Consider the following 25100-nt stretch of genomic DNA (forward strand, 5'->3'; position numbering starts at 1 on the left):
CCATGACTTCTGTGATCCCGCTGTACCACCGCCGGCCCTCAGGTAACATACCTTAAATTTGGACAATAAGACGGACCTTATAGTCCAAAAAACATGGCAAAAATTGTTAATCATAGTTCTAAGAGTAATGGAACTAAATATGTACGATGTGTAGCACTCTTTTACTACGTGGTTGTAGCACATCTTGGACATGTGAGCATGCTACATCCCACACCGTTTGTCTTCATTTGTGGCACACACTTTTATTTTTTACCTATGATTCTGCACTGTGGAGAGCCCTAAGCTATTTGTATTTCTCTTTCAGTGATATTTTTCCCTCCAACTCCACCCCTCTCCATAGACTTCTATAGGCAGCAGCTGTAATCTGATCTCTCCCTGAAAACATAACCGAAGACAGATTTAGCATTTTTTTGTGACTGAATGGAGATTGGGAGGGGAAATAAATGACTGATGATGCCTATTGATTGCATGTTGTTTAGCAGGGTCATTACCTCTGGTATTTCACATCGTCTAAATTGTATAATTACTATAAATAATCATTTGGCCTACACAATTTGAGTGTTACAGTCCATAAACGCATGGTTAAAGGAAATCTGTCAGCAGTTTTTTAATTATGTAATTAAAGCATAAGACACTGACTTCAGTCATTTGTCACTTATTAGGCTGTGTGCTATTTCACTACAATGAGTGTTATATCAGCAGGAGATTATCACTACAAGACTACCGTAGATATTGTGGTGGATTTCAATATGGAAATGCTGCCGATTTACTGCATTGCAAAGGATGAGTGCGGTTAAATTTAAAAAAAAGTGCAATTCCACAATTGTTTTCTGGATTTTTTATTCACCATGTTCCCCAAATGCTACAACTGACTTGCCATTATGATTCCACAGGTCATTATGAGTTTGCAGATACTATACATACTGTATATAGCTTATTTTTTATTTAAGTGGTAAAAAAAATCCAAAATTTGTAAGAACAAAATAAATTTGCTTATGTCATCATTTTTTCCAGACCCGTAGCGTCTCCATTTTTCACGATCTGGGGCAGGGTTTATGTTTTGCGTACCGAGCTGACATTTTAATTGATGCCATTTGGGATAGATACAATGTTTTAATTGCCTGTTGTTGCATTTTATTGCCTCGCGGTCACGTGACAGGGGTGCTGATGGGCGAGTCTTGTGACGCGCTTCCCGTCAGTGAATGTTAAACCAAATACTCATAATAGGAACGTAGCCTAAATCAGAATTTATGTATTTTTAATATTTTTGAAATTCTTTGCATTGTTTTTTTATTTATTTTTCTTTCATATCAATATGTATTAAACAAAAGAAATCTTGCAATTTCCACAATGGCCACTGAGGCCATTATCGACTCACACATCCTGTTCTTTCAGGAATTTCACATGAACATTAGCAGCAATAGTCTGGCTCAGACCCAGACTTTTGCATTGACGCACTAATGAGCGTGTTTTATCAAGTATGTACAGACGTGTTATCTGTCACTTCGGTAAAAAATAGTAAGTAAAAGTTTAAAATAGCCCTAGTGGCCAGTGCCAAAATTGCAAAATGTTAGGGTTGGTGGATTGCGCTAAAGAAAATAAATAATAAAGCGCAATCGCAATCCGGGGTCCACTGTGCAGAGATGGAAAACTGCTGCTGGTAAACAATGACGGAACACACGGTGAGCGATTGCCTGTGCACACAGGGTTAACGCCAACCTCTGTTACTCCACAGAGAGGAACAGGACAGAAATGGAAGAGAAGCTCTGCTACTGATCTGTGTCATTCGCACGCAGAAACGAAAGACCTGCTCAGCAACTGTGCTGTGTCACTCGCACACAGAAATGAAAGAGTTGCTCTGCACAGAGCTGTGTCACTCGCACACAGAAATGAAAAAGAGAAGCTCTGCAACTAAGCTGTGTCACTCGCACACAAACGAAAGAGAAGCTCTGCAACAGAGCTTTGTCACTTGCACACAGAAATGAAAGATATGCTCTGTAACTGAGCTGTGTCACTCGCACACAGAAATGAAAGAGAAGCCCTGCAACTGAGCTGTGTCACTCGCACACACAAAAGAGAGAGAAGCTCTGCAACTGAGCTGTGTAACTTGCACACAGAAGCGGAACAGCTGCTCTGAGCTTAATACCTTGACTAGGGTTGTGCTTGCTCTGGAACTCTGCTGTGCTAACTGCACACAAGTAGGAACCAGACGCTAAACCAACACCTATTTGCCCCCACTGACACCAGCTGCCTGCCTATGTGTACAGTTCCAAGCTAGATAGACATACGACACTTGCAGACAGAGTGGTAGAGACTACACTGACATAACCACACACAAATGATACTAGCACACCGGCGTGCGCTTCTGAGAGCCTTTTATACTCTAGACTCATGTCCAGACGGACAAGACCTTACCCGAGGACTGATCCGCAGCTGCCACATCACCAGAGCAGCTGACGTCCATCCACAAATGAGAGGATGCCATCCCACAGACATGCTCAGTAAGGTGATTTCTGGACTTAGGCTCCAGAGCTTCAGACTTCAGCTGCCTATCGCTAGTTGCTATAGACTTGGCTGGAATGTCAGTAATAACCAAGTGAACACTGTGAGCCTGAGCAACACGCTGGGATGGATGTCTATGCTGAGCAGCACCCAACGCAGCGGCTGAGTCTGAATGGGAGACCGCAGAGGCAGACAAGGCTTGGCATCTACTCTGTGCAGCTGAAAGATCCAAAATTCCTTATTTTTTTAATATTGATTGTTATATGAAATTCCCATAGGCACTTATTTAACAAAAAAAATCTAAAACTTGAATTAAATGATAGGTCATTTTCTGACACATTCACTTTAACGTTATTTTACCATGCAAATCCAATAGGCTATTTTGTGCCTGTTGAATATCACCAACAATAAATTATTACTTGGCACTGTATTATGCCTGTTTTCAGTCAGGCACTCCTGCTGGGTTGTGTGTAAACCAATGCTTAATATGGGAGAAATGCCTCTGGTCTAAAAATGCGTACGCAGGGTGCCACTATCGGAAGTGAGGTATAAGGTGCCAATCGTTAGGAGTGAGGGTTGCACATTATTGGGTGTTTATCAGGTTTAGGCTTTGCTTAAATTTTGCTCCATAAGTGAAAATGAGGAAAATGATCACATTGGTAGAAGCCACACTCCTGCCCTTCTGCTCGGAGATAGGATCCCACTGACCATAAGAGCTTACAATCTACAGGAGAGAGAGGACCCGACTGATCATAAGAGCTTACAATCTACAGGAGAAAGAGGACCCCACTGACCATAAGAGCTTATACTCTACAGAATAGAGAGAGGACCTGACTGACCATAAGAGCTTACACTCTACAGGAGAGAGAGAGGATCCCACTGACCAAAATAGCTTACACTCTACAGGAGAGAGAGGACCCCACTGACCATAAGAGCTTACACTCTACAAGAGAGAGAGGACCCCACTGATCATAAGAGCTTACACTCTACAGGAGAGCGAGAGGACCCCACTGACCATAAGAGCTTACAATCTACAGGAGAGAGAGGACCCCACTGACCATAAGAGCTTACACTCTACAGGAGAGAGAGGACCCCACTGACCATAAGAGCTTACACTCTACAGGACAGAGAGGACCCCTCTGACCATAAGAGCTTACACTCTACAGGAGAGAGAGAAGACCCCACTGATCATAAGAGCTTACACTCTACAGGAGAGAGAGGACCCCACTGACCATAAGAGCTTACACTCTACAGGACAGAGAGGACCCCTCTGACCATAAGAGCTTACACTCTACAGGAGAGAGAGAAGACCCCACTGACCATAAGAGCTTACACTCTACAGTAGAGAGAGGACCTCGCTGACCATAAGAGCTTACACTCTACACGACAGAGAGGACCCCATTGACCATAAGAGCTTACACTCTACAGGAGAGATAGTGGACCACACTGACCGTAAGAGCTTACACTCTACAGGAGAGAGAGAGGACCCCACTGACCATAAGAGCTTACACTCTACAGGACAGAGAGTACCCCATTGACCATAAGAGCTTACACTCTACAGGAGAGAGAGAGGACCCCACTGACCGTAAGAGCTTACACTCTACAGGAGAGAGAGAGGACCCCACTGACCATAAGAGCTTACACTCTACAGGACAGAGAGGACCCCACTGACCATAAGAGCTTACACTCTACAGGAGAGAGAGAGGACCCCGCTGACCATAAGAGTTAACACTCTACAGGAGAGAGAGAGGACCCTGCTGACCATAAGAGCTTACACTCTACAGGAGACAGAGGACCCCACTGACCATAAGAGCTTACACTCTACAGGAGAGAGAGAGGACCCCACTGACCGTAAGAGCTTACACTCTACAGGAGAGAGAGGACCCTGCTGACCATAAGAGCTTACACTACACAGGAGAGAGAGGACCCCACTGACCGTAAGAGCTTACACTCTACAGGAGAGAGAGAGGACCCCACTGACCATAAGAGCTTACACTCTACAGGAGACAGAGGACCCCCTGACCATAAGAGCTTACACTCTACAGGAGAGAGAGAGGACCCCACTGACCGTAAGAGCTTACACTCTACAGGAGAGAGAGGACCCTGCTGACCATAAGAGCTTACACTATACAGGAGAGAAGACACCACTGACCATAAGAGCTTACACTCTACAGGAGAGAGAGGACCCCACTGACCATAAGAGCTTACACTCTACAGGACAGAGAGGACCCCACTGACCATAAGAGCTTACACTCTACAGGACAGAGAGGACCCCACTGACCATAAGAGCTTACACTCTACAGGAGAGAGAGAGGACCCCACTGACCGTAAGAGCTTACACTCTACAGGAGAGAGAGGACCCTGCTGACCATAAGAGCTTACACTACACAGGAGAGAGAGGACCCCACTGACCGTAAGAGCTTACACTCTACAGGAGAGAGAGAGGACCCCACTGACCATAAGAGCTTACACTCTACAGGAGACAGAGGACCCCCTGACCATAAGAGCTTACACTCTACAGGAGAGAGAGAGGACCCCACTGACCGTAAGAGCTTACACTCTACAGGAGAGAGAGGACCCTGCTGACCATAAGAGCTTACACTATACAGGAGAGAAGACACCACTGACCATAAGAGCTTACACTCTACAGGAGAGAGAGGACCCCACTGACCATAAGAGCTTACACTCTACAGGACAGAGAGGACCCCACTGACCATAAGAGCTTACACTCTACAGGACAGAGAGGACCCCACTGACCATAAGAGCTTACACTCTACAGGACAGAGAGGACCCCACTGACTATAAGAGCTTACACTCTACAGGAGAGAGAGGACCCCACTGACCATAAGAGCTTACACTCTACAGGAGAGAGAGGACCCCACTGACCATAAGAGCTTATACTCTACAGGAGAGAGAGGACCCCACTGACCATAAGAGCTTACACTCTACAGGACAGAGAGGACCCCACTGACCATAAGAGCTTACACTCTACAGGACAAAGAGGACCCCACTGACCATAAGAGCTTACACTCTACAGGAGAGAGAGGACCCCACTGACCATAACATAGTAACATAGTAACATAGTAACATAGTTAGTAAGGCCGAAAAAAGACATTTGTCCATCCAGTTCAGCCTATATTCCATCATAATAAATACCCAGATCTTCGTCCTTCTACAGAACCTAATAATTGTATGATACAATATTGTTCTGCTCCAGGAAGACATCCAGGCCTCTCTTGAACCCCTCGACTGAGTTCGCCATCACCACCTCCTCAGGCAAGCAATTCCAGATTCTCACTGCCCTAACAGTAAAGAATCCTCTTCTATGTTGGTGGAAAAACCTTCTCTCCTCCAGACGCAAAGAATGCCCCCTTGTGCCCGTCACCTTCCTTGGTATAAACAGATCCTCAGCGAGATATTTGTATTGTCCCCTTATATACTTATACATGGTTATTAGATCGCCCCTCAGTCGTCTTTTTTCTAGACTAAATAATCCTAATTTCGCTAATCTATCTGGGTATTGTAGTTCTCCCATCCCCTTTATTAATTTTGTTGCCCTCCTTTGTACTCTCTCTAGTTCTATTATATCCTTCCTGAGCACCGGTGCCCAAAACTGGACACAGTACTCCATGTGCGGTCTAACTAGGGATTTGTACAGAGGCAGTATAATGCTCTCATCATGTGTATCCAGACCTCTTTTAATGCACCCCATGATCCTGTTTGCCTTGGCAGCTGCTGCCTGGCACTGGCTGCTCCAGGTAAGTTTATCATTAACTAGGATCCCCAAGTCCTTCTCCCTGTCAGATTTACCCAGTGGTTTCCCGTTCAGTGTGTAATGGTGATATTGATTCCCTCTTCCCATGTGTATAACCTTACATTTATCATTGTTAAACCTCATCTGCCACCTTTCAGCCCACGTTTCCAACTTATCCAGATCCATCTGTAGCAGAATACTATCTTCTCTTGTATTAACTGCTTTACATAGTTTTGTATCATCTGCAAATATCGATATTTTACTGTGTAAACCTTCTACCAGATCATTAATGAATATGTTGAAGAGAACAGGTCCCTATACTGACCCCTGCGGTACCCCACTGGTCACAGCGACCCAGTTAGAGACTATACCATTTATAACCACCCTCTGCTTTCTATCACTAAGCCAGTTACTAACCCATTTACACACATTTTCCCCCAGACCAAGCATTCTCATTTTGTGTACCAACCTCTTGTGCGGCACGGTATCAAACGCTTTGGAAAAATCGAGATATACCACGTCCAATGACTCACCGTGGTCCAGTCTATAGCTTACCTCCTCATAAAAACTGATTAGATTGGTTTGACAGGAGCGATTTCTCATAAACCCATGCTGATATGGAGTTAAACAGTTATTCTCATTGAGATAATCCAGAATAACATCCCTCAGAAACCCTTCAAATATTTTACCAACAATAGAGGTTAGACTTACTGGCCTATAATTTCCAGGTTCACTTTTAGAGCCCTTTTTGAATATTGGCACCACATTTGCTATGCGCCAGTCCTGCGGAACAGACCCTGTCGCTATAGAGTCACTAAAAATAAGAAATAATGGTTTATCTATTACATTACTTAGTTCTCTTAGTACTCGTGGGTGTATGCCATCCGGACCCGGAGATTTATCTATTTTAATCTTATTTAGCCGGTTTCGCACCTCTTCTTGGGTTAGATTGGTGACCCTTAATATAGGGTTTTCATTGTTTCTTGGGATTTCACCTAGCATTTCATTTTCCACCGTGAATACCGTGGAGAAGAAGGTGTTTAATATGTTAGCTTTTTCCTCGTCATCTACAACCATTCTTTCCTCACTATTTTTTAAGGGGCCTACATTTTCAGTTTTTATTCTTTTACTATTGATATAGTTGAAGAACAGTTTGGGATTAGTTTTACTCTCCTTAGCAATGTGCTTCTCTGTTTCCTTTTTGGCAGCTTTAATTAGTTTTTTAGATAAAGTATTTTTCTCCCTATAGTTTTTTAGAGCTTCAATGGTGCCATCCTGCTTTAGTAGTGCAAATGCTTTCTTTTTACTGTTAATTGCCTGTCTTACTTCTTTGTTTAGCCACATTGGGTTTTTCCTATTTCTAGTCCTTTTATTCCCACAAGGTATAAACCGCTTACACTGCCTATTTAGGATGTTCTTAAACATTTCCCATTTATTATCTGTATTCTCATTTCTGAGGATATTGTCCCAGTCTACCAGATTAAGGGCATCTCTAAGCTGGTCAAACTTTGCCTTCCTAAAGTTCAATGTTTTTGTGACTCCCTGACAAGTCCCCCTAGTGAAAGACAGGTGAAACTGCACAATATTGTGGTCGCTATTTCCTAAATGCCCAACCACCTGCAGATTTGTTATTCTGTCAGGTCTATTAGATAGTATTAGGTCTAAAAGTGCTGCTCCTCTGGTTGGATTCTGCACCAATTGTGAAAGATAATTTTTCTTGGTTATTAGCAGAAACCTGTTGCCTTTATGGGTTTCACAGGTTTCTGTTTCCCAGTTAATATCCGGGTAGTTAAAGTCCCCCATAACCAGGACCTCATTATGGGTTGCAGCTTCATCTATCTGCTTTAGAAGTAGACTTTCCATGGTTTCTGTTATATTTGGGGGTTTGTAACAGACCCCAATGAGAATTTTGTTACCATTTTTCCCTCCATGAATTTCAACCCATATGGACTCGACATCCTCATTCCCTTCGCTAATATCCTCCCTTAAAGTGGACTTTAGACAAGACTTTACATAGAGACAAACCCCTCCTCCTCTCCGATTTTTACGATCCTTTCTAAACAGACTGTAACCCTGTAAGTTAACTGCCCAGTCATAGCTTTCATCTAACCATGTCTCGGTTATTCCCACTATGTCAAAGTTACCTGTAGATATTTCTGCTTCTAGTTCTTCCATCTTGTTTGTCAGGCTTCTGGCGTTTGCGAGCATGCAGTTTAGAGGATTTTGTTTTGTTCCAATCTCCTCACTGTGGATTGTTTTAGAAATGTTCTTACCTCCCTTCTGAGTATGTTTTCCTGGGTCGTCTTTGTTCGAGTCTAATGTTTTTCTTCCCGTCCCCTCTTCTTCTAGTTTAACGCCCTCCTGATGAGTGTAGCGAGTCTTCTGGCGAATGTGTGTTTCCCAGGTTTGTTGAGGTGTAGTCCGTCTCTGGCGAGGAGTCCATCATACCAGTAATTCACACCGTGGTCCAGGAATCCAAATCCTTGTTGTCTGCACCATCGTCTTAGCCAGTTGTTTGCATCAAGGATCCTATTCCATCTCCTGGTGCCATGCCCGTCTACTGGAAGGATAGAAGAAAAAACTACCTGTGCATCCAGTTCCTTTACTTTCTTCCCCAACTCTTCAAAGTCCTTGCAGATTGTCGGTAGGTCCTTCCTTGCCGTGTCATTGGTGCCAACATGTATCAGAAGAAATGGGTGGACGTCCTTGGAGCTGAAGAGCTTTGGTATCCTATCGGTCACATCCTTGATCATCGCACCTGGAAGGCAGCATACTTCTCTTGCAGTTATGTCCGGTCTGCAGATGGCTGCTTCTGTGCCTCTCAGTAGTGAGTCTCCCACCACCACCACTCTTCGTTGCTTCTTGGCTGTACTTTTAGCTGTCACTTGTTGCTGTGTGCCCTTTTCTTTTTTGCTTGCTGGTATTGCTTCATTCTTAGGTGTGCCATCTTCATCCTCTACAAAGATTTGATATCGGTTCTTCAGTTTTGTGGTTGGTGATTTCTCCATGGTCTTCTTGCTTCTTTTGGTCACATGCTTCCACTCATCTGCTTTTGGAGGTTCTCTGAGCTTATACTCTACAGGAGAGAGAGGACCCCACTGACCATAAGAGCTTACACTCTACAGGAGAGAGAGGACCCCGCTGACTATAAGAGCTTACACTCTACAGGAGAGAGAGGACCCCACTGACCATAAGAGCTTATACTCTACAGGAGAGAGAGGACCCCACTAACCATAAGAGCTTATACTCTACAGGAGAGAGAGGACCCCACTGACCATAAGAGCTTATACTCTACAGGAGAGAGAGGACCCCACTGTCCATAAGAGCTTACACTCTACAGGAGAGAGAGGACCCCACTGACCATAAGAGCTTACACTCTACAGGAGAGAGAGGACCCCACTGTCCATAAGAGCTTACACTCTACAGGAGAGAGAGGACCCCACTGACCATAAGAGCTTACACTCTACAGCAGAGGTCCCCAACTCCAGTCCTCAAGGCCCACCAACAGGTCATGTTTTCAGGATTTCCTTTGCATTGCACAGGTGATGCAATTATTACCTGGGCAAGACTAAGGAAATCCTGAAAACATGACCTGTTGGTGGGCCTTGAGGACTGGAGTTGGGGACCTCTGCTCTACAGGAGAGAGAGGACCCCACTGACCATAAGAGCTTACACTCTACAGGAGAGAGAGAGAGGACCCCACTGACCATAAGAGCTCACCAACCCCCCTAACGGGTCAGTCTATACTTACACTATTCACTTTAATGCCCGACATTTCGGTGGCTGTTAAATGCACAAATCAGACGTCATGTGCGGGAAAAGATGCAGGCTCAGCGTGCGAGCCTGCAACAAAGGCAGGGATAAGACTTATGAAGCCAATATACATCATATGTTGTGAAGGGATTAATATTTGGCCAGAGCCATTGCATTTTACGAATGGAGCCATATGGCTCCTCTGCATTATAAAAAGACATCAGTTACATATATGGCACATGGCGGGCGATGGTCCTGGTAAAGATTTTGCACCAGGGCCCATTACATTAGCTGAATTATTCCTCCGGCAAGCAAGAATGGGGAAAAGATGGAGGTGCTCATCACATTCGCAAATAAATGGAGCTATTCCAGCAGTTACTGTCTGCAAGACACAAGGTGAAGCAGAGCAGTGTTGCCTATATTTACGGTAAATTACATTACTGACATGACACCACCGCTGACAATAGAGCCTTCCATTACGTTCTAGAAGATACGACATAGACGAATCGCAGCATTGATTCATTTATCTGTTTTTCTAAATAGCTTCATTTTTAATGTTTTACACCAAGGACAAAATATCTAAATGCTTCATACAAAAATTGTCACAATTTTATTTATTTAATTATTTATTTTTTACAGCAAAACATTAAGTGTCACGGTAAGCTTCCAAATCTACTGTCACTGCAGTGCACTTCTGCGCAAATTCCGAAACTGGAAAGGAACATCTACTTTTGAGTGGGATGTATTTATGTATGATGTTGGGGCAGAAACCCCGATTCCAGCGATGTGTCACTTACTTTTCTGGTTGCTGTAGTTTTGATTAAAAACTCTTCCCTGCTGCAGATCTACCGGGTCTCAGAATTCTGAGCTCTTTATAACCCCGCCCCCGACCACTGATTGGCAACTTGCTGTGTACACAGTGCATAGGCAGGAAGTTGCCAATCAGTGTTGGGGGTGTGGCTGGTCTACTTGGCAGCAGGTCAAGTTGCTCTCTTGTGATAATCTCCTGCTGCTAAAATAGTGATTTATAAAAACTAAAACTGAGCAGTCCAGTAAGTGCTACATCACTGGAATCAGGGTCTCTGCTCCTACATCATGATGCCCTCAGATTAAGTAGCAAGACCTGGTGACAGAACATATCTTCACCCGAAAAGTGTTAAGGGAATCTACTTTGTTTTTTTCTGAAAATTCAGGACAGTCCTAGCAAATTTGGGACTATTGTCAACTACGGTGCCTTGAAAAAGTGTTCTTAACCCGTGAGCCTTTCCGATTTTTTACGTTACACCCACAAACTTAAATGTATTTTATTGGGATTTTATGTGATATACAATCGCAAAGCAGTAAGTAGGGTTGAGCGAAACGGGTCGGCCATTTTCAGAAGTCGCCGACTTTTGGCAAAGTCGGGTTTCATGAAACCCGACCCGACCCCTGTGTGGGGTCGGCCATGAAGTCGGCGATCTTCTGAATCTGGAATCGGAATTCCGATACCGATTCCCGATATGTTTAAGATATCGGGAATTGGTATCGGAATTCAGATTTAAGTGTAAAATAAAGAATAAAAAAAAAAAATATTGCTATACTCACCCTCGGACGCGCCCTGGTTGTAACCGGGAGCCTTCCTTCCTAAGAATCAGCGCTTGAAGGACCTTTCGATGACGTCACGGCTTCTGATTGGTCGCGTGACGCCCATGTGACTGCTCACGCGACCAACCACAAGCCGCGACGTCATTGAAAGGTCCTACAAGCGCTGATTCTTAGGAAGGAAGGCTCCCGGTTACAACCAGGGCGCGTCCGAGGGTGAGTATAGCAATATTTTTTTTTTTTTATTCTTTATTTAACACATTAATATGGATCGCAGGGCCTGAAGGAGAGTTTCCTCTCCTTCAGACCCTGGGAACCATTAGAAACCCAATGCACTGCATTGGGTTTCGTGTTTCGGCCGACCCCGACCCTGACTTTTCTATAGGATCGGCCGATTTCACTTGACCCGACTTTTGAAAAAGTCAGGTCGAGTGAAATCCGACCCGATCCTATAAAAACAAAAGTCGCTCAACCCTAGCAGTAAGTATTTGTGAAGGAGAAAGGAAATGATATAAAGTTTTCTAATTATTGAAAAAAAATACAAATGTGAAAATTATGATGTGCAATTCTATTCGTTCCCCCCGAGTCAATACTTTGTAGGATTACTTTCTGCTGCAATTACTGCTGTAAATCGTTTGTGGTATCTCTACCAGCTTTGCACATCTAGAGGTGATATTTGTGCCTCTTCTTCTTTGCACTGTGAACAGCAATTTTCAAGTCTTGTCACAGATTTTCAATGATCCAATTCCTCCATTGTAGCTCTAGCAGTATGTGGTGAACCGATGTCCCAATCTTAACTCTTTTGCATCCACTAACAGCAGTTTTTCCTCCAGGATTGCCCTATATCCATAAAGGCCAGATTAGTGGAGTTTGTGACTAATATTTGTCCTGTTAACAGATTCTGGATCTCTGCAGCTCCTCCTTTTGGCTGCTTCTCTAATTAGTGCTCTCCTTGCTTAGGATGTCAGTTTAGGTGGACAGCCATGTCTTGATAGGATTGCAGTTGCATCCTTCTATTTTTGGATGATGGCTTGAACAGTGCTCCGTGAGATGTTCAGAGCTCGGGCTATTTTTTTTAACCTAACCCTGCTTTACTCTTCTCCACAACTTTATCCCTGACCTGTCTGGTGTGCTCCTTGGTTTTTCCAGATGCTGTTTGATCCCTAATGTTCTCAAACAAACCTCCTGAGGCCTTCACCGAACAGCTGTAGTTATACTGAAAAGAAATTAAATCCAGGTGAATTCATTTTTACTAATTAAGTGACTTCTGGAGGCAATTGGTCACTCAGTATTTTATTTAGGTTGTATCAGACTACAAGGGTACTGAATACAAAAGCATGTCACAATTTTCAGATTTAGATTTTTAAAATAATTAGAAAACCTTGAAGCATTTCCTTTACACGTCACAAATACTTGCTACTTTGTTTTGGTATAAAATGCATTTAAGTTTGTGGGTGCAACGGGAAATAAATTTGTAAAAAGGGGGTATGAATACTTTTCCAAGGCACTGTATGGAAATGCCATTTTTAAATCTTCAGATCCATATATCTTTATGCAATGTTCAATGCACAGACTGAGCACCGGTCTCCTGATCTGATCTCAACAGCCACATAAATTCCTACCATCAAGTCATCGAGTTGAGATCAGGAGACTTTCGGTCAGTCCGTGCACCCCAGTCCATGTCTCCCTACAGTTTTGAGTGCACTACTCTGCTGTGTACAAAAGCAGCAGAGCGTATTCTGAGATTTTTATGTTTTTATTTAAAAAAAAGTTAGCTTTAATCAGTTATTTCTTTAAATATTAGAATTTCGTAATTATAGTCTAACAGAAATGTAATTAGACCTTAAGAAAATGAATCCATAGCTGCAGCAGGAACAAGTTTGTGAAGGTTTGGCTCTCGTTACCAATAAGGACAGCAGATGGTGCTAGTGTAGCAAGAACTGCGGAGGAGGAAGCCACGTCGCCAGGTCACATTCACATTAGCCATTTTTTTTAGCACTTTCGGTCTACTGCTATTAAAAGTTGTAGTCTGCAGCAGACATCAGAAGCAGCAAGTTACAATGCAGCATCCTATCGCTTTACTATTGTTTCAGGCTCAACCACACGGAACAATTGAAAGTAAAAATAAATATTTTCATAGATATATGACATAGACATATCAGTAACACATGGGACACACATATGTTTGTGATTCTCCACTCAAGGCTAGTAGTTGAGTTAAGCCATTTTGTTGTGAATTCCGTTCTGGAGCTCCCTCCTGTGGTTGCTAATGGTATTTTTGTGAGTTCTGCCCTTGGGCTCCCTCTGGTGGTTTCGAGTGGAACTGCTGCTCCTTTAGGTAGCTGTAGCAGCTGCCTTCACTAATCGCCTTGCCTGGGTTTGTTATTTAAACCTGCTCTGGGCTTTAGTCCATGCCTGCTGTCAATGTTCTTGGTTGGATTTGGTTCTTTCCTTGGAATTCTCATATGGCTAGTCCTTGTCTGCAAAAGATAGGTTTTTGCTAGTTTTTGTTTGTCCATTTGTTTGGACTCTATTGCTTTGCAAATATGTCTCTTTTTGTCCAGCTTGTCACTATGTGTTATTCAGGCTAGCTGGAAGCTCTGGGAAAGCAGATTTGCCCCTCCACACCGTGAGTCGGTGTGGAGTTCATTTTGTGAACTCTGCGTGGATTTTGTAGTTTTTATACTGACCGCACAGTATCCTTTTCTCTCTGTCTATCTAGTTTAGTATTGGCCTCCTTTGCTGAATTCTGATTTCATTTCTTTGTACGTCATTTCCCTCTCCATTCACAGTCAATATTTGTGGGGGGCTATCTTTCCTTTTGGGGGTTTTCTCTGAGGCAAGATAGCTTTCTATTTCCTTCTTTAGGGGTAGTTATTTCTTAGGCTGTGAAGAGGTGTCTAGGGAGAGTCAGGAACATCCCACGGCTATTTCTAGTGTTGTTGTTAGGATTAGGGACTGCGGTCAGCAGAGATACCACCTTCTCAGAGCTCGCTCCATGTTGCGTTTTAGCCACCAGGTCATATCAGTGTGGCCTCTTAACCACCAGGTCATAACACCATTTATTGCCAAACTACTGTGGTTTCTCTTTTTAAAACATAATGACAACCCAAAAAATCCAAATGACCCTGATCAAAAGTTCACATACCCTGGTGATTTTAGCTTGATAACATGCACAGAAGTTGATACAAATGGGTTTGAATGGCTACTAAAGGTAACATCCTCACCTGTGACCTGTTTGCTTGTAATCAGTGTGTTTGCATAATAGCTGAGTACGTTTCTGGGATCCAGACAGACTCTTGCATCTTTCATCCAGCCACTGATTGGATTGTGAGTCATGGGGAAAGCAAAAGAATTGTCAACTGATCTACGAGAAGAGGTAGTTGAACTGTATAAAACAGGAAGGGGATACAAAAAGATATCCAAGGAATTGATAATGCCAGTCAGCAGCGTTCAAACTGTGATTAACAAATGGAAAATCAGGGGCTCTGTAAAAACAACATCATGGTCAGATAGACCAACAAAAATTTCATCCGCAACTGCCAGGAAAATTGTTCGGGATGCAAAGAAAAACCCACAAATAACATCAGCTGAAATACAGGACTCTCTGAAAACTAGCAGTGTAGCTGTTTCAAGATGCAAAATAAGGAGTAACTTGAAGAAAAATGGGCTGCATGGTCGAGTCACCAGAAGAAAGCCATTACTGCGCAAGTGCCACAAACTATATTGCCTACAATACGCCAAACAGCACAGAGACAAGCCTCAAAACTTCTGGAACAAGGTAATTTGGAGTGATGAGACCAAAATTGAACTTTCTGGCCACAACCATAAACGTTACATTTGGAGAGAGGTCAACAAGGCCTATGATGAAAGGAACACCATTCCTACTGTAAAGTACGGAGGTGGATCACTGATGTTTTGGGATGTGTAAGCTACAAAGGCACAGGAAACTTGGTCAAAGTTGAAGGAGAGATGAATGCAGCACGTTATCAGCAAATACTGGAGGCAAATTTTCACTCAACAGTCCGGAAGCTGCGCATAGGATGTACTTGTACGTTCCAACATGACAATGATCCAAAACACAAGGCCAAGTCGAGCTATCATTGGCTACAGCAGAGCAAAGTGAAGGTTCTGCAGCGGCCATCTCAGTCTCCTGACCTCAATATCATTGAGCCACTCTGGGGAGATCTCAAATGCGCAGTTCATGCTAGACAGCCCAGGAATTTACAGGAACAGGAGGCTTTTTGCCAAGAAGAGTGGGCAGCTTTACCATCTGAGAAAATAAAGAACCTCATCGACAACTACCACAAAAGACTTCAAGCTGTCATTGATGTTAGAGGGGACAATACAAGGTATTAAGAAATGGGGTATGTGAACTTTTGATCAGGATCATTTGGATGTTTTGGGTTGTCATTTTGATTTCAATAGATAAATCACAGTAGTTTGACAATAAATGGCTTCACCCAACCACTATCCATGAGTGTAGAAAAAGTTTTGGTGTTATCATTTATATTCTCTGAAAAAAGGTCAAGAAAGTAAAAATTCTGCTGGGTATGTAAGCTTTTGAGGGCAACTGTATGTCACAATTTTTGATAGTCGATACATAATGTTATTGCACTCTTAGGGATTGTTTTATCTGCTAATTATCTGCTTATTTTCCCCTATTTTCCATTCTCTCTCAATTTAGGGTGGCCCAGTTGGGACTGGTCAATTTATTATTGATGTTCCATAGTGTTATGCTTTTAAATTGTATTGCTTTCCACTTGTCCCAGAGGAATTTTATTTCATAACTAATAACAGGGACCAAACTAGTTGGTAAAAATCCAGATCTGCTAAAATCCTTGAGGTGACAAATATATATTTTTTTATTATATTTTGCGTTTTTAAGAAGATGTTTCACTATTGAATGGAAAGTTCTGAATATATCTCATGGATCGACCCCCCTGAATTTGAAGCCAGTGGGTTTGTGGATCTCGTGGCCCTCTCCTATGGTGATTAGCTGTAATCGTAGGGGGACGCTGTAGGCATTCTAGTCCAAATTTTTCACCATACGCAGTGGATCCTCTTCATACACATACAAGTACAGTAGGAAAAATAAGTATTTGATTCACTGCCAATTTAGCAAGTTTCCCACCTACAAAGAATGCAGAGATCTGTAATTTGTATTGCAGGTACACTTAAACTGTGAGAAACAGAATCTAAAAATAAAAAACAGAAAATCACATTGTATGATTTTTACATAATTAATTTGCATTTTATTGCACGAAATAACTTCTGTTTTTCTATAGTATCAAATACTTAACATTTTGTTCTGAAACCTTTGTTTGCAATTACAGAGGTCAGACCTTGAAATGTGCCTTACAGACCCACTCCTTAGTTGTCCTAGCTGTGTGTATTGGGTCATTGTCATGCTAGAAGACCCAGACATGACCCATCTTCATTGTTCTTACTGAGGGAAGGAAGTTGTTGAGAAAAATCTTGCAATACATGACCCCATCCATCCGCCCATCAATATGGTGCAGGTGTCCTGTCACTTGTATGTCTTGTATGATGTTTCCCCCACGATGCTTCACAGTTGGGATGATGTTCTTAGGGTGGTACTCATCCTTCTTCCTCCAAACATGGCAAGTGGAGTTGATACCAAAAAGTTATATTTTGGTCTCATCTGACCACGTGACCTTCTCCCATGCCTCCTCTGGATCATCCAGATGGTTATTGGCGAACTTCAAACAGGCCTGGACATGTGCTGGCGTGAGCAGGGGGACTTTCCATGCCCTGCAGGATTTTAATCCGTGATGGCGTAGTGTGTACTAACAGTATTTTTTGAGACTGTGGTCCTAGCTCTCTTCAGGTCACTGACCAGGTCCTCCCATGTAGTTCTGTGAGAATTCCTAAGCTTTCTCAGAATCATCCCTACCCCTTGTGGTAAGATCTTGCATGAAGTCCGAGACTCAGGAAGATCGACAGTCATTTTGTGTTTCTTCCATTTTATTATAATTGTTCCAACAGTTGTTGGCTTCTCACCAAGCTGCTGGCCTATTGTTCTGTAGCCCATCCCAGCCTTGTCCAGGTCTACAATTTTGCCCCTGGTGTCCTTAGACGGCTCTTTGGTCTAGTGGAGAGGTTGGAGTGTGATTGATTGAGTGTGTGGACAGGTGTCTTATACAGTTAATCAGTGCAGAGTAGGAGGGCTTCTCAAAGAAAAACTAACAAGTCTGTGAGAGCTGGTTGGTAAGTGATCAAATACTAATTTTGTTGAGGAGAGCCATAAGATCAAATACTTAATTAACCTCAAGACATAAGAGATTGAGAGAAGCAACCCATAACATGTATTGTTTAACCTTACATAAGCTTTCTCAGATCAAAGTGAGACACTAAAGATGGCTGCCATTTCCTGTATCAGCAAACAATGTGGTGGTATCCAAGATGACGCCCACCCTGATGACCTCATGGATCCGCCCACAGTAATGCCCACCTTGATGACCTCATGGACCAACCCACCCTGATGACCTCATGGATCCGCCCACGGACTTGCTCATTGCCCAACCCACTAACCAATGGAATACATCTGATCACTCCCATTTTAGAGCTAACCGAGCCCCTTACAGAGGTTATATAAACCTGTATTCTGATTAAATAAAGCCCCTTTGGAGCTGAGCCATAGATTGATCAAGGAGAGTTTACATCTGACTGTGTGTTGTCTGGTGTATTTCTTTAGTGCGCACCTGATCAATACCCATTAGGCCAGGAGTAGGCAACTCGAGTGAACATTTTATTAATTGTTCAACCTAACAATTTCATGCATTAAAATGCAATCTAATTATGCAAAAAATCATACAATGTGTTTTTCTGTTTTTTTTATTTTCAGATTCTGTCTCTCACAGGTGAAGTGTAATTACAATAAAAATTACAGACCTCTCCATTCTTTGTAGGTGGGAAAACTTGTAAAATCGGCAGTGTATCCAATACTTATTTTCCCTACTGTACAGTATGATCATAAATGCCACAGAACTCGCCATGATATTCCTCCTGGAGCTCGTAGATAGGGATTTTTTTATTTTAAGGATGTGTGCACATTGAGCATTTTATTTTTTTTTGCATGTCATGGGGTATTTTTTGTTTGAATAGTAGGAAAATGTTTATGTCATTTTTCAGAAAAACAGCATTTTAAATATTTCCACATCTTTTATGCTAAGTGTACTGCTCCAGACGGCATAGTAACTGGTGCCAACTTAAAGCGGTTGTCTATTCCTTTTTTTAGTTTAAAACTATGTCAAAATAGCATGTTTCTAAAAAATAAACTAAAACATTCTACACTTACTGATCCACCCACTTTTCCGCCGTAGTACTACCTAGCCTCATAACTTCCTGTTCTGTGTCACTACTGTGTAATGACGTCACATGCCGTTACTGCTAGAAGAAAAAGTGATCGGAGAGGAAATCAGGTAGAGGTATGAAGAAATGGCAAAGATTAGTAGATGAGTATATACAATTTTTCTATTATTTACTAGATGGTGGCCCGATTCTAATGCATCAGGTATTCTACAATATGTATGTAGTTTATTTATGAAGTATTCAGAATAATGCAATTCATACAAAGGATTCGGCCGGTTGGCCGCGACCAATTAGCGAAGCGTGGTTCAAATTCCGCACGAATTCACGGGCGGACTGCAACTGTTGCTGATTGTTCGCGGCCGGGCGTGACCAATCAGTGAAGCCAGGCTTGGCTCCAGGTTTTTGAGGGCCCCGGGCGAAAGTCTCAGTGGGCCCCCGTCTTTAACACATACCACGATTCATGATGCACAGATACAGCAGGGAAATATAGCACAGCCAAGTAGCGTATAACACAGCCCACGTAGTATATAACACAGCCCACGTAGTATATAGCACAGCCACGTAGTATATAACACAGCCCATGTAGTAAATTGCACAGCCACATAGTCTATTGCCCAGCCACGTATTATATTGCCCAGCCATGTAGTATATTGCCCAGCCATGTAGTATATTGCCCAGCCACGTAGTATATTGCCGAGCCACGTAGTATATTACCCGGCCACGTAGTATATAGCCCAGCCACGTAGTATATAGCACAGACACGTAGTATATTGCCCAGCCACGTAGTATATAGCACAGACACGTAGTATATTGCCCAGCCACATATTATATTGCACAGCCACGTAGTATATTGCACAGCCACGTAATATATTGCACAGCTACGTAGTATATAGCACAGCCACATAGTATATAGCACAGAGACATAGTATATAACACTGCCCATGCAGTATATAACCCAGGCCACGTAGTATAGAGCACAGTAATGTAGTATATTGCCCAGCCACATAATATATACCACAGCCACGTAGTATATAGCACAGCCCACATAGTATATGGCACAGAGATGTAGTATATAACACACCCCATGCAGTATCTAACACAGCCCACATAGTATATAGCAATGTGGGAACCATATCCCTGTTAAAAAAATACTTAAAATAAAAAATAGTTATATACTCACCTTCCATTGGCCCCCGGATCCAGCCCAAGCATTTATCAATGCTCCCACCAGGTCATTTCCCAGTGATGCTTTGCGGCAATAATGCTCCGGTCCCAAGAGTGCATTGCGGTCTCACGAGATGATGATGTAGCGGTCTCGTGAGACCGCTACGTCATCATCTTGCGAGACCGCAATGCATGGACCGGACCATCGCGAGGAGCGGGAAAGGCCTGGGCTGGATCCGGGGGCCAACAGAAGGTGAGTATATAATGATTTTTTTAAATTTTTTTTAATTTTTGCTAACATTAGATCTTTTTATTATTGATGCTGCATAGGCAGCATCAATAGTAAAAAGTTGGTCACACATGGTTAATAGCATCGTTAACGGAGTGCGTTACACCGCGGCATAACGCGGTCCGTTAACACTGCCATTAACCCTGTGTGAGCGCTGACTGGAGGGGAGTATGGAGCGGGCACTGATGGCAGGGGAGTAGGGAGTGGCCATTTTGCAGCCGTACTGTGCCCGTCGCTGATTGGTCGCGGCCAGCTGGCCGCGACCAATCAGCGACGCAGGATTTCCATGACAGACAGACAGAGACAGACAGACAGAAATACAGACAGACAGACGGAAGTGACCCTTAGATAATTATATAGTAGATGCACAAATTTTGACATCATGGATGGACAGCCCCTTTAAGATTTTTTCCCATCAGATGTTGGTCAATGGTCAATCCGCTCTTATATTATGCACTCTTGTGTATCACTGATTACATGTATGCTTTTCCTCTCTATTATTTCCATTTATTTACAGATTTTTTTGCAGTGATTCATATTATTTTCTTGCAAAATCTGATTGTAACTTTCCAAATTCACAAACAGACACTTTTCTTTTTGAGCAGAAAATAGTTTTGTTAACATTTTTCTGATTTGACAGGTGGAATAGATGAATGTCATTCCTGACCTTTTCATTTACACCACCTCTGCAGTCCCATTTTTCATATTATTGCCAGTTGCTGCATGAACTGCCACTTTAATATTTCATAACCACATGAAAATATAAAAAAAAGTACAATATTAACAGCAGCTAATTCACAAGGTAGCGCTCTCATCAATAATGAGCCTTCATTTCTCCAGTGTTTAATCTATAGTTAATTAAAAGATGAGAAGTTTTTTAAGCGCTGACTTTATATACTGAGTAGAAGGAAATTACCAGTCTGAGGTTCTGGGGTGCTATTATGTTCTAGACTCTGAAAACTGCAATTTAATGACTCACGACACAAATGTACATCTTTAACATGAGGATAAAATGCAGCTAAACTAATAAATGTCATGAAAGTCATGGATTGACAGGGAAACACATATATGATACGCTTAACCCTGCTGTTGTCTTCGGTCAAAAACGACCGACCTTGAACTTCAATATTCTTTAAAATATTCAAGATGCGGCTCTGAAACCCATGGCCGACCGACCCATCCTCATTTAAGTCAATCAACCACAAGTTTCAGAACCGCATCTTGAACACCCCAAAAAATACCAAAGTTCAAAATCGGTCTCCCCAGACCGAAGACAACAGCAGGAGAGAACCTGTCACTAAACCAAACGTGCCCAGTTTTTTAACTCCTATTTTACTCCTGCTACCTCATTGAGTTTTCTAACATTTTTAATTTTTTAAATCCACCAAATGGTTAAAAAAATATGGGCTTTTATATTTAGTGCTACTTTTTTTGTCTTAACTAAGGAGGCGGTGCTCCTAGGATAATTATGCAGAGCAGCCTAAACACACGCCCAAGAGGATCCAGTGAGCCTCGCCCTCTTGTGAAACCATTAATATTGGCACAATAAAAAGGTCCATAACGCTGGAACTGTGTGGTGGATTTAAAAAAGAAAAAAAAAGAAATATTCAGGGGAACAGCGGGAATGAAATAAGAACAAAAAATAGCCACTTCTGATCTTGTGACGGGTCCTCTTTAAGGCTACATTCGCACATCTGTTGTACACGTCTGTTCACTTCCCATTATTTTCTCAGGCAGCACATGGACCAATAGAGTTTTTTTGATCCATGCACTTTGAAAAACAGATCTGTGTGTCCGATCCATGAGATTCGGAGCATGTTCTATTTTTATTAGTGATGAGCGAGTGTACTCGTTGCTCGTTTTCCCGAGCACGATTTAGTTTTCATCGCCTTAGTTGCATGATTTACGGCTTCCAGATACGCTGAATACATGTATTCAGCCTGTCCAGCAGTCGTAAATCATGCTACTGAGGTGGTGAAAACGATCTCCGAGCAATAAAAAATACTCGGAGATCACCCGAGTGTGCTCGGAAAAACTCGAGCAACGAGTATATTCGCTCATCACTCATTTTCATCCATTTAAGTCTATGAGGATCCATTAAACATAAATGAAACACGGAATACAGACTTTTTACTTTAGCGATTCACCCGCGTGATCATGCAGATCTCTTGAAAATGTTGCTGTGACAGTCCGATTACTCCAGGGCCCACTTTTCACCTGTTTTTCACTTGCGCCCAAGTTTCTTCCATTGTACTAGTTTGGGGCGTAGGATTTGGAATGTGGAACGATAGCCTTAGGTTGATCCATTATGTGTAACTGTGTTCCATATTTGGTAAATCGCTTTAACAGATTTATAATGTTAAAATATAACTTTTCATAGTAACGATTAAAAATAGAGATATATCCAAAATAATGAGCAAGAACCTATGCAGAAACTCATTCTCTAGGTTACAGAGCTTGGGATCACTGTGGGTCCCAGCAATCGGACTCCCAGCACTCATCAAGTTTTCCACTGAGATGGAACACACGAGAATTGTGGCACCATGAAAGCATTTCTTGTTTGACAGGGACCAAAGTGGAGGTTGGAGTCTAATGGATCCCCATGTTCTTGATCATGGACCCCAACATGAAGGCTTGTGCTCCTTAGAATAGTCACCAGTTGGCAGCGGGACGATTAAAGGGTTTTCCCCTTCCAACTTTTTAACCTAATTTGTCATGAGAATGCTAGAATAATATTTTTTTTTAAAGTTGAAAAGGGAAAGCACTTCAGATGGAACCTATCATCAGAAAATGACTTTGTAATGTGCTGCAGCAGTGCAGTATAGAGCAACCTCCACCAGGGGGTGCTGGCTAAGGAAAGGAGGCTGCACACACAGCGCAGCAAAACTGAGCAACAACACAGGTGTCACAGGTAATGAAAGGGACATGAAACAAGCCAAGGTCATACACGGAGATAGCGGCGCGGTACAGAAGGGGCAAGCAGAGAATCGTCGGGGACCAGCAAGACGTCAGAACCTACCGGGAACGTGGTAACAAAAACGAGAGACGAAAGACAGAGTCGGGGTACAGGCCAGAGGTCAGAACAAGTCATAAACGGGTGTAGGCAGTCAGAGGCAAACAGGAACACTATAACAGGGATCAGGTCAGGAGCTCAAAACAGTCCAGCATGAACTATAGCTGACACTGGCCCCCAGGCTGCAGAGGACTTAAATAGCACAGCCAGCTCCAGGGTGAGGCAGAGAGGATTAACTCCCACATGACCAGTCCAGAGACAAGAGAGCTGAACATAATCTCAGAACTGGATCATGACAGTACCCCCCTCTCAATGGGGGGCCACTGGACCCCCAGGCTTCTCTGGATAACGAGCATGAAAGGCCCGGACCAGCCGATCTGCATGGACCAAACGTGCTGGCACCCACGACCGGTCCTCAGGACCGTAACCCCTCCAATGGATCAAGTACTGCAGTGAACGGCGGAGCATACGAGAATCCACCACCCGTTCCACCTCATACTCGGTCTGGCCATCAACCACAACAGGCGGAGGGTGCACGGGAGAATCACCTGAGGAAGGCACTGACGGCTTCAGAAGCGCCTTATGGAATACATTGGGGATCCGCAACGACGGAGGCAAGCATAGACGGAAGGACACAGGATTAACCACCTCCAAAATTTCATAAGGGCCAATAAACTTGGGACCCAGCTTAGCAGAGGGAATCCTCAATCTAATATTCTTAGTGGATAACCATTCCTTATCCCCCAGCTGGTAAGTCGGCCCTACAGAACGTCGTTTATCGGCAAAAAATTTATACTTGTCCTGAGCCTCCCCAATGTTTCTCTGAACCTCCCTCCAGATCTCTCCTAACCGCAGAAAGGCTGAATCAGCCCCTGGACACCCCGAATCCAGCCGGGAAAACTCACCAAAGTGAGGGTGAAACCCATAGTTGCAAAAGAACGGGGACGTACCAGTGGACTGATTGACACGATTATTAAAAGCAAATTCCGCCATGGGTACCGCAGAGCACCAATCATCCTGTCCGGACATAGCAAGACATCGCAATATCTGCTCCAAAGGCTGATTGGTCCTCTCAGTCTGACCGTTGGTCTCGGGATGATAGGCCGAAGAAAAGGACAGACTGATACCCAGCCTTTTACAAAAAGCCCTCCAAAATTTTGCCACAAATTGCACTCCTCTATCAAACACCACACTGACAGGCACACCATGCAATCGGACCACATGCTCCATGAATAGTTTTGATAGTGTCTCAGCATTAGGGAGACCCGCTAAAGGTACAAAATGTGCCTGCTTACTGAACCTATCAACAACTACCCAGATAACGGTTTTGCCATGAGAGTGGGGAAGATCAGTGATAAAATCCATGGACAGGTGAGTCCACGGTCTATCTGGAATTGGCAGTGGTACCAATTCCCCGGCCGGCCGGTTACGGGAGGTTTTAGCATGAGCACAAGTTTCACAGGAAGACACAAACCCAATGACATCAGAAGCCAACGAAGGCCACCAAAACAGCCTAGTGATGGCTTTACGTGTGGCCGAGATTCCAGGATGCCCACTAAGAGCCGAGTCATGGAACTCCCGAAGCACCCTTAACCGATACTGGACAGGTACAAATAGCTTATCATTAGGTACGGACGAGGGAGCAAGAGATTGGGCTTCACGAATCTCTCGCTCCAATACTGATGACACCGCAGCCACCACCACTCCGC

At 43.2% G+C, this 25100-nt stretch overlaps 1 protein-coding gene across 2 annotated transcripts in view; it reads right to left on the reverse strand.

Moving 5' to 3' along the window:
* Window positions 1–2457, reverse strand: part of C9H16orf78 (chromosome 9 C16orf78 homolog) — a 56811-nt gene extending 54354 nt beyond the window's left edge. The window contains exon 1 of one of the 2 annotated variants that reach the window (XM_069739996.1): window positions 2416–2457. In XM_069739996.1, coding sequence (XP_069596097.1) covers window positions 2416–2442 — 27 coding nt within the window. In that variant the 5' untranslated portion in view covers window positions 2443–2457. The remainder of the gene's footprint in view (window positions 1–2415) is intronic. The other variant, XM_069739995.1, reaches the window with a different exon arrangement.
* Between the last annotated feature and the right edge of the window lie 22643 nt (window positions 2458–25100).

Source organism: Ranitomeya imitator, chromosome 9, assembly GCF_032444005.1.
Source record: "Ranitomeya imitator isolate aRanImi1 chromosome 9, aRanImi1.pri, whole genome shotgun sequence".
NCBI lineage: Eukaryota > Metazoa > Chordata > Amphibia > Anura > Dendrobatidae > Ranitomeya > Ranitomeya imitator.